Source organism: Podarcis tiliguerta, assembly GCF_965153285.1.
Source record: "Podarcis tiliguerta genome assembly, chromosome: 2".
In the NCBI taxonomy this organism is placed as follows: domain Eukaryota; kingdom Metazoa; phylum Chordata; class Lepidosauria; order Squamata; family Lacertidae; genus Podarcis; species Podarcis tiliguerta.
In genome coordinates this window covers 84633113-84647247 of record NC_139535.1, presented here as the reverse complement: position 1 = coordinate 84647247, position 14135 = coordinate 84633113, and the positions used below count along the sequence as shown (strand labels likewise).

The following is a 14135-nucleotide window of genomic DNA, read 5'->3' as shown; positions in this document are numbered from 1 at the left end:
ATTGCTAAAATGGTTTGCCATTGGTATGTAGAAGGTTGTAGCCTTGCACTGTTTCTTTTCTGAAAGTCCATCAGTAGTGAATATGTATACATTGGTAAGTGGAAACAGATAAGCCTTTTTGCAGATTAAAGCATTTTTGAAACATGTTTGAAAGCATGGGGACAAAATGTTATTTGGTAACAGACTCACTAGGAGCACTGTTTTTTGTGGTACTGTTTCTTAAGGGATACACAATGCTGATGGATCAATCCTGTACTGTGCTTCTATTTCAAAAGTTGAGAAGACTTAAACATTGTTCCTGGTATGCGTTTACACCAACTGTATACACTTCTATTCCTATTCTAGTAGCCCTGGGAGCAATTTTCAAGTATTCAGCAATTTTCAAGTATTGTTTGACATACTCCAGAAATGTGCACAACCTGTTAGACTAGAGAAGCAGAGACCATGGCAAGAGAGAAAAACATAATTTGTGTTCTGTGGTCCTACGATACCAACCCAGTCCCTGGAATATAATGAATCCACATGGACCAGGTGACCATGTTAACTATATCCTGGTGGGTTTTGGCACCCACATTCCCCATGCTGTTAGAATCATAGACTTGTAGAGTTGGAAGGGACCCCAAGGGTCATCTAGTCCAACCCCCCGCAATGCAGCATTCTCAAGTAAGGTACCAATTACAGATGCCATCCAACCTCTACTTAGAAACTTACAAGGAAGGAGAGTCTACCACATTCCAAGGGTGTCCATTCCACTGTCAAACAGCTCTTACTGTCAGAAAGTTCTTCCTGATGCTTAGCTGGAATGTCCTTTCTTGTAACTTAAAGACATTGGTTCAAGTCCTACCCTCCAGAGCGGGAAGAAAACAAAGTTGCTCCATCCTCCATGTGGCAGCCTTTTAAAGATTTGAAGATAGCTTGGTTCATCATATCCAGTACTGTTGGTTATCTGTTCTAGCATTTGTGAATTTAAGGTAAAGGTACCCCTGCCCGTGCGGGCCAGTCTTGCCAGACTCTAGGGTTGTGCGCTCATCTCACTCTATAGGCCAGGAGCCAGCGCTGTCCGCAGACACTTCTGGGTCACGTGGCCGGCGTGACAAGCTGCATCTGGCGAGCCAGCGCAGCACACGGAACGCCGTTTACCTTTCCGCTGGTAAGCGGTCCCTATTTATCTACTTACACCCGGAGCTTCTTTTGAACTGCTAGGTTGGCAGGCGCTGGGACCGAACGACGGGAGCGCACCCCGCCACGGGGATTCGAACCGCCGACCATGCGATTGGCAAGTCCTAGGCCCTGAGGTTTTACCCACAGCGCCACCCGCATCCCATATCGCCACCCGCGTCCCATATTTTGTGAATTTAGTAGATAGTTAATCATAAAGTTTTGAGAAGAAACATTGATCACTATCCTATTCTACATGGTCTGTTAGATGCCCTTGTTCTTAGCCCCAAAACTTTATGCTATTATACTTTTGGATTTTTAGAAAGCTCTATACCATTCTTTTCGGGGTTTGGTTATCAACACTCTGCACAGTATTCCATGTATCTTTGCACCATAGATATTTATACAGGCATTTATACAGGCAGAGTTTTCTTTTCTGTTCCTTTCTTAATGGCATTCATCTTTTTCACATCTGTCACATACTGAGGCAATGTTCTTGTTGAGTTATCTACCACAATCCCAATATGCCTTTATTGGTCAGTTATCAGACTCCATAAGGCATGTGCAATTTTCTTTTCTATTTCTGTTTGGTCATAATGTGATTTAGTATTTCTTCATGCTTGGAGTGGCCAATCCTTGCTGCCTTCAGAGTTTTGCCAGCTTTTCATTTAGTATCACCTCTTGACTCCCACTGCATCTGAAACTTAAAACACTCCCTCGAATGTGTCTGCACCCTGGGGTGGCTTTTACCACACCCTTCATTGACTGCTTCTTACTGAGGTGGCAAAACAGCCTGGTGAACATGCCAGTGCTGGTTATGATGCTGCATTATGAGAAAGGGTGCAGTTTGGTTAAGTTCTTCATTTTTACCAATATAGCCTTTTGATTATTATTCTTTTTCATCAGAGTGACATTCATATATTCCTTTTGTTTTGGTTACACTTGAATGTGTGTAGTCCGCTCCAATTGTTGTTGTTGTTTAGTCATTTAGTCGTGTCCAACTCTTCGTGACACTTGAATGTGTGTAGTCCGCTCCAATTGTTGTTGTTGTTTAGTCATTTAGTCGTGTCCAACTCTTCGTGACCCCATGGACCAGAGCATGCCAGGCACTCCTGTCTTCCACTGCCTCCCGCAGTTTGGTCAAACTCATGCTGGTAGCTTTGAGAACACTGTCCAACCATCTCGTCCTCTGTCGTCCCCTTCTCCTTGTGCCCTCCATCTTTCCCAACATCAGGGTCTTTTCCAGGGAGTCTTCTCATGAGGTGGCCAATGCAACAGTTTACGCTGATAGCGCTGCTGGTAGAATCTTGTACCTCACATCTCATTTTACTCAAATGCTGATACTTAGCGTTTATATAGGAGTTTACATTTTCCTGTAATCTCTAATTATAAATTATTATTAACGAATAATACCTCATCTCTACAAAACATAGCTAATAACTGGAAAGAGAATGCAGCTTTTCAAACGGGAGTTTTGATATAGACCAGGCTGGCGAAATTAGGCCCGTTTGGCTAATGTGGGAGGTCATGCTCACCTGACATCATTTGGTGTCAGGTGGGCATGACCTACCAGAAACTATCGGACGTCATTTGATGTCAGGTGCAGGAAAGGTAAAGCCATGGCTCCTTAGTGCTTTTCAAATTCTTCTTTTGCAGTAGGGTTTATATTTAGCACTGAATGCAAATCCCTCTGCTTTCCTATGGTCTTGGATCTTGCCATCTGTCAAACATGGCTTGCAGAGGAATGACTACTTTTTTTATCTGACCTGCTGGCTCTCACTTCTGATATTGACTTCGGTGTGTCCCAAAAAGAACTGTGACAAAGGTGCAGAATGTTCAAATTGCTCTCTGTGTTGTCACTCCAGAGATTATAGTAATGACAAAAGTACTCACCGTTTAGAACTGGATTGAGTAAACACCCTGCTCTGACTTCATCCTGTTTCAAGTTGCCAGTTTTCTTGGGTCTCAAACTTGCAGCTTTACCTTAGCTGGTCTTGCTGAAATTTATTGGTGGCACATGTCCCATGTCCCAATGCAAATACTGTAATTTAACTATGGAAATGGTGATTACAAACGAAGTGATGCTGCCTCAAAAAAACAACAAAAAACACTTGATTATCCATAGTTCATTTTTTTCCTTTTTCAGGATGTGCTTTACATCCATTGAGAAAAGCTTCCCTCTCTCTTCTGAGATGCTTCTCTTTTGTGGACGTGTTACAGAATAACTATTGCATACTTGACTGTGCAGATGCCATGTATTGTAGCTATGATAGTGAAGCCTCTTGCGATGAGTGCCTGGAAGTAAAGGGATGAGAGCGATGTCTTGCCAAAATGGCTGGCCTTCCTTTACTACTACTTTTTGCAAAAGCCATTAGGCCTCTGTCCTTTGTTTGATAAGGGGAGGCATTCTGTACACAGTGTTTGTATTGCAGTTCAAAATCAGAGGTACTGTCTCCTGTGATTCAGAAGAGCAGCATGCAGGCAGTTGTCAGTGTTTCTAGGACACAGAAGTGAGCATTGATTTATTGTGGGTAGAACTTGGATTAAAAACTAGTGGAAGAGGATTTGAGACAAAGCAGCAATTCCAGTTGCAATACAGGAATCATTTGGGAGCGAAGATGAAGAGAGAGAAAGAGACGGAGTAATGAAATTGGGGTGTGAGAGGCGGGAGAAGATAAATGAGAGAGAAAGAGAGATGGGTATCACACCAAAAGAGAGAGATGGGCTTACATGGATAGGGAGAGCAGAACATGGCAGGAGAGAGAGATGGTTTTACTACTTACTGCTAAGGAGTAATCAGCTGGATGAATAAAAATTTAATCCAGATAAGATGGAGATGCTTTGTGTATGTCAGTGTGCAGCTTCTCCTGATGTTGATATTTTGCTTGTTCTTGATGGATATCTCTTTCCTTTTTGGGGTTTCTTTGGGGGGGTTTTCTGGGTCTGGTTTTTCTGTTGGATTCTCAAGAACAATGGTTGCAGTCAAGGAGGGAGCTTTGCCCAGTTTAGGCAGATATACCAACTGCTCCCATTTCTGGGGAAGAGTCACGCCTAGTCACAATGCCTTAGTTAGTACTTTAATGTGCTTTTTGTGGGGCTGCCTTTGAAAGTGTAAGTTGGCCGAGAATTGAAGCCTGGATGCTTGGGGGAATGTGGCTTTCTGATGGAGAGGCCCTTTGCCGCATCCCAATATGAGTGTGTGTTAGATTAATCAGCATGTATAAGATGTCATTCCTATAGCCACATCCCAGTGTTGGAACACTCTCCTGCAGAGAGTTTGCCAGATGAATAATTTTTGTGCTGGTGGGCTTTTTATATTTTTTCGTAGTTTAAACTGATCCTGATTTTTAATTACTTGCCATACTGTTTCTGGGCTTGGGTTGTTATTTGATCACTTAATTGTTTGTTAGTTATTTGTATTTTGACTGTTGTTAGTTGCCTTGAGAAAGTGGGGAGATCAATTATTCTAAATCAAACGGAAGGAAACTTGGGATCTGTTTGGGAGTGGTGAAAGATTTGCCTCGAGGCTTGTGTTTATAAGGAGCAGCTCATTTCACATGCCATAAAATCAGTCCAGAGGACCTGTGTGTTGGGTTGCTTTTCTTGCTGTAAGAGAAGATTTGCTACTGTGTCACAAAAATTGACAGCAAGAAGGAAGTCTATACTAGTGAACCACCTTTTCCCCCAGGGTGGAGTACCAAATTACACCTTGCAGCCTAAGAAAATGGCTGCTAATTATGATAGGTATGTGTGATCCATTTTTTCCTAATCAGTTTTGTAATGTGATTCAGCCAGACAACTTTCCCCGTGACTACAAGGGAGATTTAGGACTTATTTTCCATCAGAAGACATAATGTTGTTGCTGAGTTTTGCAAGCAGAAACAGTGTTAGATTTGTGGGTAGTCCTTCTGTTTTCTTGATTACAGTTGCTTGCAGGGCTGAGATAATTTTTTCTGGAGTGGGCGTTCCACAATGAAAGATCACGTTTCAGGTAGCATGACGTTTTCTCCAAAAGGACAGCTCATCAATCAATCAATCAATCAACTATACTTTTTGCTGTGAAATTGCAGTCTCTTCCTGGCACTTAGGGAGGTACTTGCCAAGCAATCAGGGAATTTTGCCTTGCTCATACTGTTGTGAGTTACCTATTTAAAGTGACTGCAACAGCTACTTAAATGGGGCAATCATCAGTGCTATGCTGAACACCTCCTCCTCTTCCTTGACAAGGAGGGAGTGGATCATGTTGCACATAGTGTTGTGGATGACCTCATTTTGAGTACAGTGGTACCTTGGGTTACATACGCTTCAGGTTACAGACTCCGCTAACCCAGAAATAGTACCTCGGGTTAAGAACTTTGCTTCAGGATGAGAACAGAAATTGTGCTCCGGCGGTGTGGTGGCAGCGGGAGGCCCCATTAGCTAAAGTGGCGCTTCAGGTTAAGAACAGTTTCGACCTCCAGAACGAATTAAGTACTTAACCCGAGGTACCACTGTATGTTACTGCCACTTTAAAGATGACATTTTTGTCCCATTCTTTTTTCTCCTGACAGATTGCAGAAATTGGAAACCCTTTTTTCATGAGTTTCATATGTCTCCTTTTTATGCCTCAGCTCTACTTCATTGTGCTTTCCTTTAGAGAAGTTATTTTTAAAAGCTGGTCTTTCTACCACATTTCTAACAACTTGAATAGTTTGTTTTAGATTGTAAGCTCTCTCTAAATTCTAAATCTGGTGGCAAGAAGAACCTATGCCTTCTTTTAGCAAACCATGACAGAGTGTTGGGAAAGCAATAAAACCTATATTATGCAAATTTTCTGTATTCACATTTCTTTTTTTATGAGCAAGACTTACTGTGGACATATATTTTTGTGTTTCTGGCATCCCAGCATGGGAAGTCTTACTCTCTACTGCAAGCACTTCAATTATATGGTTGAAACAGTTACATTTTAGACCATTTTACACTTTTATAGCTCTCTGGTGAAAGCATGTAAGCAAAGTTATTTACAAAAATAATTATGAAAAAGTCTAAAATTGATCCATCCTTATCAACTATGGTTTCACTTTTGTTGCATTTTGGTGACTAGTTTCTAGTTCTAGTTTACTTTGTCTTTAGTTGATGTGTTGTCTCCTCTTGTAGGGAAATTTTCATTATGATACTGAAGCAAAACAAGGTCAACTAATAATAACTCTGTGACCTATATATCAATAATTAGGAATGACTCAAGTGAATTTTCAAGCAACAAAAAAGGTGTGCTAGAGACTTGGGCTGTAGTTCTATACCCATGTGACATTAAGTCTCATTCCCAGTTCATTGGACCTTCTCAGTAGACATGGGTTTTTCTGGGCGGATTGAATACTGAACTATAAATCCTGAGAACCCATTTTTCTGTACTCTGGATATAAGCCCTCATAGAAAATGAATGACTGGAAGGAATTAAAGTCTAGTTCTAAGACAGTCTCTCCCCTCTGTGGCTCTAGCTGTGTTTTGTTGGAGGATGAGCTGCTGCTGGTCTGATAGATGTGTCCCAAATACTGACACTTTAACTGAAAGACATGAGAGTGTGATGTATGTAACTTTAAAATGTTGATCTGGCTTAGTAGATTGCCCTCGGACTTGGGAAGGAGCAATAGAAACAAGAGTAAAATAAAAGTGATAGGTCCCCGGAAGCTATACAGTGGACGCTCGGGTGGCGAACGTGATCCGTGTGGGATGCACGTTTGCAACCCACAGCATTTGCAACCCATGTCTGCACATGCGCGGGTTTCAGTTCGGTGCTCCTGCGCATGCATGACCGCCAAAACCTGGAAGTAACCCGTTCTGGTACTTCCGGGTTTCGGCGGTCCGCAACCTGAAAAAACACAACCTGAAGCAGCTGTAACCCGAAGTATGACTGTATAATGATGTTACAATGTTCAAGGAGGTAGGGGAAATTGCAGCAGTAAAGGTTGGAAAGCTGCTGAGTGAGGGAGTGAGAAATTTATGCCTCTGAGGGTGCAGTAAGCCTGGAGTCACCATGGTAGAGGCATAGGAAGCAATAAATGACATGAGCACCTTTTGTGATTGAAATGGCCACATCCAAATGGATTACAAGTGTAAGAGAGTTTTGGTTAAGCATTGGATGTGTATCCAGGATCAGTTAACCCTGTTGCTGTCTGATAACTACTTCAGGATCAATCCTGGGTTAAGCATCCCCAGTTGACGCACACCAAATAAGAGTGACCCCTTCAGAATACCAGTTGGGGTGATCTGTGGCCTGTTAGCATATGGACAGAATCCATACTGGGCATATGGACAGAATCCTTCCCCTTGGGAACAGTTTGCCAGGGTACCCTGATACTTTCACTCAGAGGAGAGAGGGGATAAGGCTCCTTTCCACACCCACACCCCAATTAGACTAAGGATCCAACCCAGTGCTTTTTTCTGCCAACAAGTTATGACAATTAGTCTACAGGGAAATTCCTCCCTGGCCTTGACTACGACTACCAATTCAGTCCATTGCAAAGTCATATGTGTATACACCATGCTTCTCTTCAGACGGGGCCAAATATATACAGGTTAGGAGAATGGGATGTCTGATGCCGACTACATTGCTGGAAGGCAGCACATCCATCTTTTAAGTTTTGGAGGCAGACCTGAGTGAAGGCAGGCCACCTCACAGTCTGGCCTATAATTGGCCAGTTAAAATTCTGAAGGTAGGAAAGTCTCATCACTCCCCATGGCTGACTGATAATGCCTGCCAGCCAACCACGTGGAAGGTTTTGCCTCTCCCCAGCTCACCCATGGAAGTTTTAAATGTTTTATCAATGAAGGTTGATGTAGGGTGCCAACAGGGGTCTCTGCAGATTACCAATGGATGCGGCATGGTAGAGATCTACAGTCCATGGCTAAGCTGAAGTTAAGACATTGATCCAATACATGACACACTCCTTGTGCTCTCCTGAAGAGTGAAGCAGACACAGCTATTTGCCATCCTGAGCCTGGGCAAGCAAATTTGTTCTCCTTCATAGAGTTTGAGGCTATAGTGTTTGTTTGAGCAGGTGCTGTTGCCTCTGCATCTTTGGAGATGGTGGCGAAGTCAATGGAGATGGCTCACTCTTGGACTCAACTCCAGCTGCCTCACCAGAAGGAGAGGCATTTTTCCCTAACAGCAAAAGGCCCCAGAGTCACATGAACAGATGGTGACATTATGCTTGGGATAGTTGGTATCACAGGGGTGAGCCGCTCTCCTAACACTTTGGATGCTGATGGGGGGCTGAAATGGGAAGGGGGTTAAGAAAATTCCTAGTGAAGGCAGCCCTGTATCGGGAGAGTTTTAATGTCTGATGTGTTACAATCTTTAATATATGCTGTAAGCTGCCCAGAGTGACTGGGGAAACCCAGCCAGATGGGAGGGGTAGTAGTAGTAGTAACAATAATAATAATAATTAATAATAATTTGTTTGGCCTTTTGGATCCCAGCCTTTGTTCTAGATCTCAGTGGGAGGTACTGAAAGCTCAACCAAATCCTGTCTGCGTAGCCACACCATTTTATCTGTACATTTCCTGGTTTGGATTCCGTTGTTTTTTGTGATGCTAATATGGGACAAATTCTTTGGGAATTATTCTTGTGTCTACCTAAGTGAAACGTTCTCTAGTATTACTACTGTGATTATATGTGATTTTCTCTTCTAACTTTGATAGGGTACTTTCCCACATGGGATTGACATTTTGACTGCAGCTGATTATTTTGCAGTTGGAAGCAGAGCAAATTGTTTCCTCAATATAAGGTAAGAGTCTCTAAATGTAAGCACCTCCCCTGCCTTAAATTTATGGGTGACACGCAGATAATTTTGGATTTTAAAAAAGTCTTTCTTGTTCTACTTATGGTTGCACGGGAAATTGGAGAACATTGTGAACAATATGTTTCTGCAATGTTCTATGTGAGAAGACTGAGTGAAATTGGAAGTGCTTGTGTTCTTCACTATTTGTAAAATAATTTTAAGTAGAAGTCCATATATATCCCTCTGATTTTTATGTTTAATAGGAGAGGCACTGTTAAGGGTGCCACATGGTGTTTCCTTTTCTTTTACAAGAAATAGGGCATTTACTTACACCAAACTGAGTGTGTGTGGGGGGGGATAATTTTTCTTCTTCAGCGGGATGCCCTGGATTGTGAGGTTGTCCTTGGCAGCAGGACACAAATGTTGCTTAAGGTATCTCAGTAAATCTACATTGGGGCCAGGGGCCAAGCAGAGCCCTTTCAGGTTACTGTACTAGCCTCTTTGGGTGGAGGCTTCAAGTGGAATCGCAAGCACTGCCTAGGTGTGTGTTACCTTGAAACCCTAATTAAGAACTGAGTACAAAAGTAACATGATGGTGTGGAAGGAAAACCTGGGGGCAAAGGATAATATGGTGGGCAATGCTAAATAAGAGGGAGCTTTAATGTAGATGGGACAACCTTATGCATCCTCAAGCTGAACACTGTGTTCTATATAGATGTCTTTTATGGCTCAATTACCTGAGGGAGGGTTTCCAGAAACAAAGAGGGGTAATGTTACCTTGAGTGCTGGTGCTAAGCTTCCTTGTCATGGTGGTGAATATAAATACCTGGGGTGAAAATAGGGTCCTGTTTGCATAATTTGGTTGGCGATTCCTTCCTTTGATGTATGTTCATAAGTGTTGTTAGCTAAGTACCTATACTGGGATGTGTTTAGCAGATAGTTCCCTAGTGCTTCTGGCATGGAGCTTATTTTCATCAGGGGTCTCAGATTTTCGGTTTGATGGGAATGCCTTGGATGGCTTGACTGTGTTGGGATCTAGGCAGAAAGGAAGACGTTTGACATTTCTGGAGTTTTCATGCCTCTGCAAAACTGGCAGAAGGTACTCCTAGTGAACGTGATCAAGGAGAATAGCCTGTGTATGGTGTTGATTTCTTCTTAAGAATGTAAATATATAAGGAGAACCCTGCTACATCAGGCTAAAGGCCCATCTAGTCTAGCATCTGTTCCTACAGTGACCATCACAACCCCAAGATCTCTTTCCTGCCCAGTCACTGCCACTTCAGACACCATCTTTGTATATGTGAAGCTGGGATTTTTTTAGACAGGTCCTTTTGGAACTCTTCACTAACCTTTTTTTTTGTTTGTTTTTACCACCCTGAATAACTTTATGCCACCAGCAAATCTCACCATCTTGATAAGGTAAAGGTAAAGGTACCCCTGCCCGTATGGGCCAGTCTTGACAGACTCTAGGGTTGTGCGCCCATCTCACTCTATAGGCCGGGGGCCAGCGCTGTCCGGAGACACTTCCGGGTCACGTGGCCAGCGTGACAAAGCCACATCTGGTGAGCAAGCGCAGCACACGGAACGCCGTTTACCTTCCCGCTAGTAAGCGGTCCCTATTTATCTACTTGCACCCGGAGGTGCTTTCAAACTGCTAGGTTGGCAGGCGCTGGGACCGAGCAACGGGAACGCACCCCGCTGCGGGGATTCGAACCGCCGACCTTTCAATCAGCAAGCCCTAGGCGCTGAGGCTTTTACCCACAGCGCCACCCGCGTCCGCCACCATCTTGATGCTCACCCCTAAATATGAACCAAGTGAAAAAGTGCCAATTGCAAGACAGATCCTTGGAGGAACCCCTTCCAAGAATAGTCAGGTTATAACGAGTGTGCTTTAACCAGTTACCGATCAGTAAGAGGACTTCCCGCTCTCTCTATCACTACTACATTTGCTCAGGAATCTTTGTTGAGGGGCTTTGCTAAAAAGCTTTTTGAAAGTCCAAGTAAACATTGTCTCCTGGATGACGCCTGTCCATATGCGTGCTGATACTCTTGTTCTGGGTGTCTCAGCCTATGCTTCGTATGTTTTCCTTGGGGAAATGGGAGTTTCCTAGAGTGAAGGTGCTGACAGTGATACTTAAAATGATAGCAAGGCTGAGCTCCTTGGTAACTTCATGTGGTGAGGTTGGGCCGCTACCATTGCTAGCATTTGACTGTTCCCTCAATTAACAACAAACGAAGAAACAAACACCTCCCTGCATATAGGGAGCAGAGGCTGTGAGCACACTATACCTTTAAAGCACATTCCAGAATTCTTTGAGGGGAACAATATGCTTCGAATGTGCTTTAAAGGTATAGTGCAGGGGTCAGCAACCTTTTTCAGCTGTGGGCCGGTCCACTGTCCCTCAGACCATGTGGGGGGCCGGACTATATTTTGAAAAAAATAATGACCGAATTCCTATGCCCCACAAATAACCCTGAGATGCATTTTAAATAAAAGCACACATTCTACTCATGTAAAAACACCAGGCAGGCTCCACAAATAACCCAGAGATGCATTTTAAATAAAAGGACACATTCTACTCATGTAAAAACATGCTGATTCCCGGAACGTCTACGGGCCGGATTGAGAAGGCGATTGGGCTGCATCCGGCCCCCGGGTCTTAGGTTGCCTACCCCTGGTATAGTGTGTACACACACAGACACAGACACACACACACAGAGGGGGGGGGAGAGGGAGAGAGAGACTATTAATGTAGCCCCCTTCTGGCTGTGCTTGTTCATTACATGCAGGGATTTTGAAAAAGCAACATGGGGGAGCATTAAAAAATACGACCCCCACTTACTGTCTGAAGTACTATAGTCCAGAATTCTACCAACCCACTATGTTTAGTATGGGTATCTGTTCTAAACCAAATGTTTCCTGTACATCAGTTTTGAAGAATATTCTTAAGGCCAGCAGAACCATATGAATTAATGTGCTTATTGAATACAAGTCAAGTAATGGTGAACTGAAGGGAGGCTGACAATTTGCAGGCCCAGAAGAAAGTAGCTTGTTTAGGTATCTGCAGTGTGAGCATACTTTGTTTTTGTTACTTACTCAGTTTCTAAATTACCTTTTTTATTGTCCCTTTCATCCTTAAGCTGTTCAGCCCACACTGTTCCATGGCACTCCACCCTCCCTTTAGTCTTTGCTTTTTTTGGTACACACCGTCCTCCTACACGCAGCCAATTTCCCAACTCTTTTCTATAGCAAAACAAAAACAAGGAAATGTGATGGGTCCGGAAGGCAGTTCTTTCCCATTTTTCTTATGTACTTTCGAGTTACCGAATGAACAGGTCATAATTGGAGGATTGACTAGGTTTGAACTAAAGTACAAATGTCCCATTCCATGGAGAAAACTGATCAGGGCCTTGATTGTAAATTATTTTTTTCCATGACTCATAAACAACCAGTAATTTTAGAGGGTTTGGCCTACTGTAAGGTATGCTATCCCTTCTCTTGCATCTATGAACTGTGTATGTTTAACTACACAGATTCTTGTTGTACAAGTATAGGCTTGCAATACGTCATGTATGACATGTCCTGGTTTTCAGGTGAAAAAATGGCGTCGGGGGAATTTTGCCTAGTTGGCAAAATGTCAGGAAAAACCCAGATGTATGGCAACGTAATGGAAAAAGCAGCAGAAACAGCTTCAAAAGCTTAAAATCACTAATTTTGGGGGGGAGGGGTTTCCCCAATTTGGGTTTGTTCCCCAAAAAAGCTCAACAACCTTGTGGGTGTCAGGAATTTTACTTTTTGAAAATGGCAACCCTACACAAGCAGCCCTGCCATGATAATTTGGTTGATACAAGCTTATTTACAGTATGTTTCAGGGATACTAGGATAAGTTGTTCTGCCTTAGCACAAAATGTTAGACTGGGAGTCCTTCAAACCTTCAGGCCTTAAAATATCCATGATTTTTAGTTTACTCTTTCCATATAGTGCTGTTTAATTAATGGAATGATTCATTTCAATCCATAGAGATTTATCTTGCTAATTTAAACTTTTCAAAAATCTAAGTTGGTTAGCATTTCAAATACATTCTTGGAGGAGAGCAGAAGGTTCTATTTTCTTTCACTTTCTTTTTTTGATGGTCAGTTCTTAATAATGTTGACTATGACTAATGAAATAGCCTTATTTTACTAAGCAGTAGAAATAAAATAACAAAAAATACCAGGTTCTCTGTTATGTGCTTCAGATAAGCCAGAGAAATGACTAATTTCCCTCCCTGATTAAACATCTCCCCCCCCCCCAGCAATAGGCATGATGCTAATACTTTCTCTACAAAAATGTATTCACACTTCATTTTAGCCAGCCCCTTTGCTTACATGCCTTTTTAATATAAAGTTTACATGACTTAAATAAGGTCTCATTTAATTTCAGCATTGGCTTTCATAATGCTGTGTTGGTTAAAAGCAGAATATTAGTATATGTTTGGGATGAGATGGCAAACATAAATGAAAAGCTTTATGTGTCAAGCTTGACTCCACATATATGTCTATTAAATTCCTTCCTTAACTTGTAAGCCTTGGACAGTTTGAGGTTATTAGGTTCCTTTTGAAATTGACTTTGAAATAACTTTTGGAGCAAATTTCTGTTTGAAATTTTTGTGTTTTTGTGTCCTTTCAGTGTATATATTGCTGGGTTTCCTGAGTATACACAGTCAATGATTGATCACCTGGTTAGCATGAAGATCAACCACTGGGATCTGTAAGTTTAATTATGTTAATATGTGGGGATTTGGTATTTTGATCAGAAAAGTATAGCTGATTTCTAAATTAGATTCGTAGTGAGACTGCTTTTATTGTTTTCAATTTGTTCAATTTGCTAACATTTGTTGACTTTCAGCTATATCTGATGAAAATCAGGTGTGCTAGTGAAAATTAATTATTAAAACTGGAATAAGTACAAGTACTTGAATGTGTTGTTTTGACCCTAAGAAATGAAATAAGCCTGTGGTTCAGATGCAGCGAGGAACCATTTTTACCTGCCCTGTCAACAAGCAATTGTGAGCCTTGAGCTTACACATCTTCCTTTCCTCCTCCTCCTCTCCTGCTCACATGAGGAGCCACAGTTTGTGAACCTAAATTGTTCTCTATCATTTAAGCCAGAGGTTTTCAACCTTTTGGAGTCCATGGCTTGCTTCACCAACTACCTTCTTTCTGCGGCACCCGTGT

At 42.3% G+C, this 14135-nt stretch overlaps 1 protein-coding gene across 4 annotated transcripts in view; it reads left to right on the top strand.

Annotated features, from left to right (window-relative positions):
* Positions 1-14135, top strand: part of TBCD (tubulin folding cofactor D) — a 128325-nt gene that overhangs the window by 72777 nt on the left and 41413 nt on the right. For all 4 annotated transcript variants that reach the window (XM_083428384.1, XM_083428386.1, XM_083428385.1 and 1 more), the window contains exons 18-19: positions 8839-8924; positions 13588-13668. In XM_083428384.1, the coding sequence (XP_083284510.1) occupies positions 8839-8924; positions 13588-13668 (167 nt within the window). The remainder of the gene's footprint in view (positions 1-8838; positions 8925-13587; positions 13669-14135) is intronic.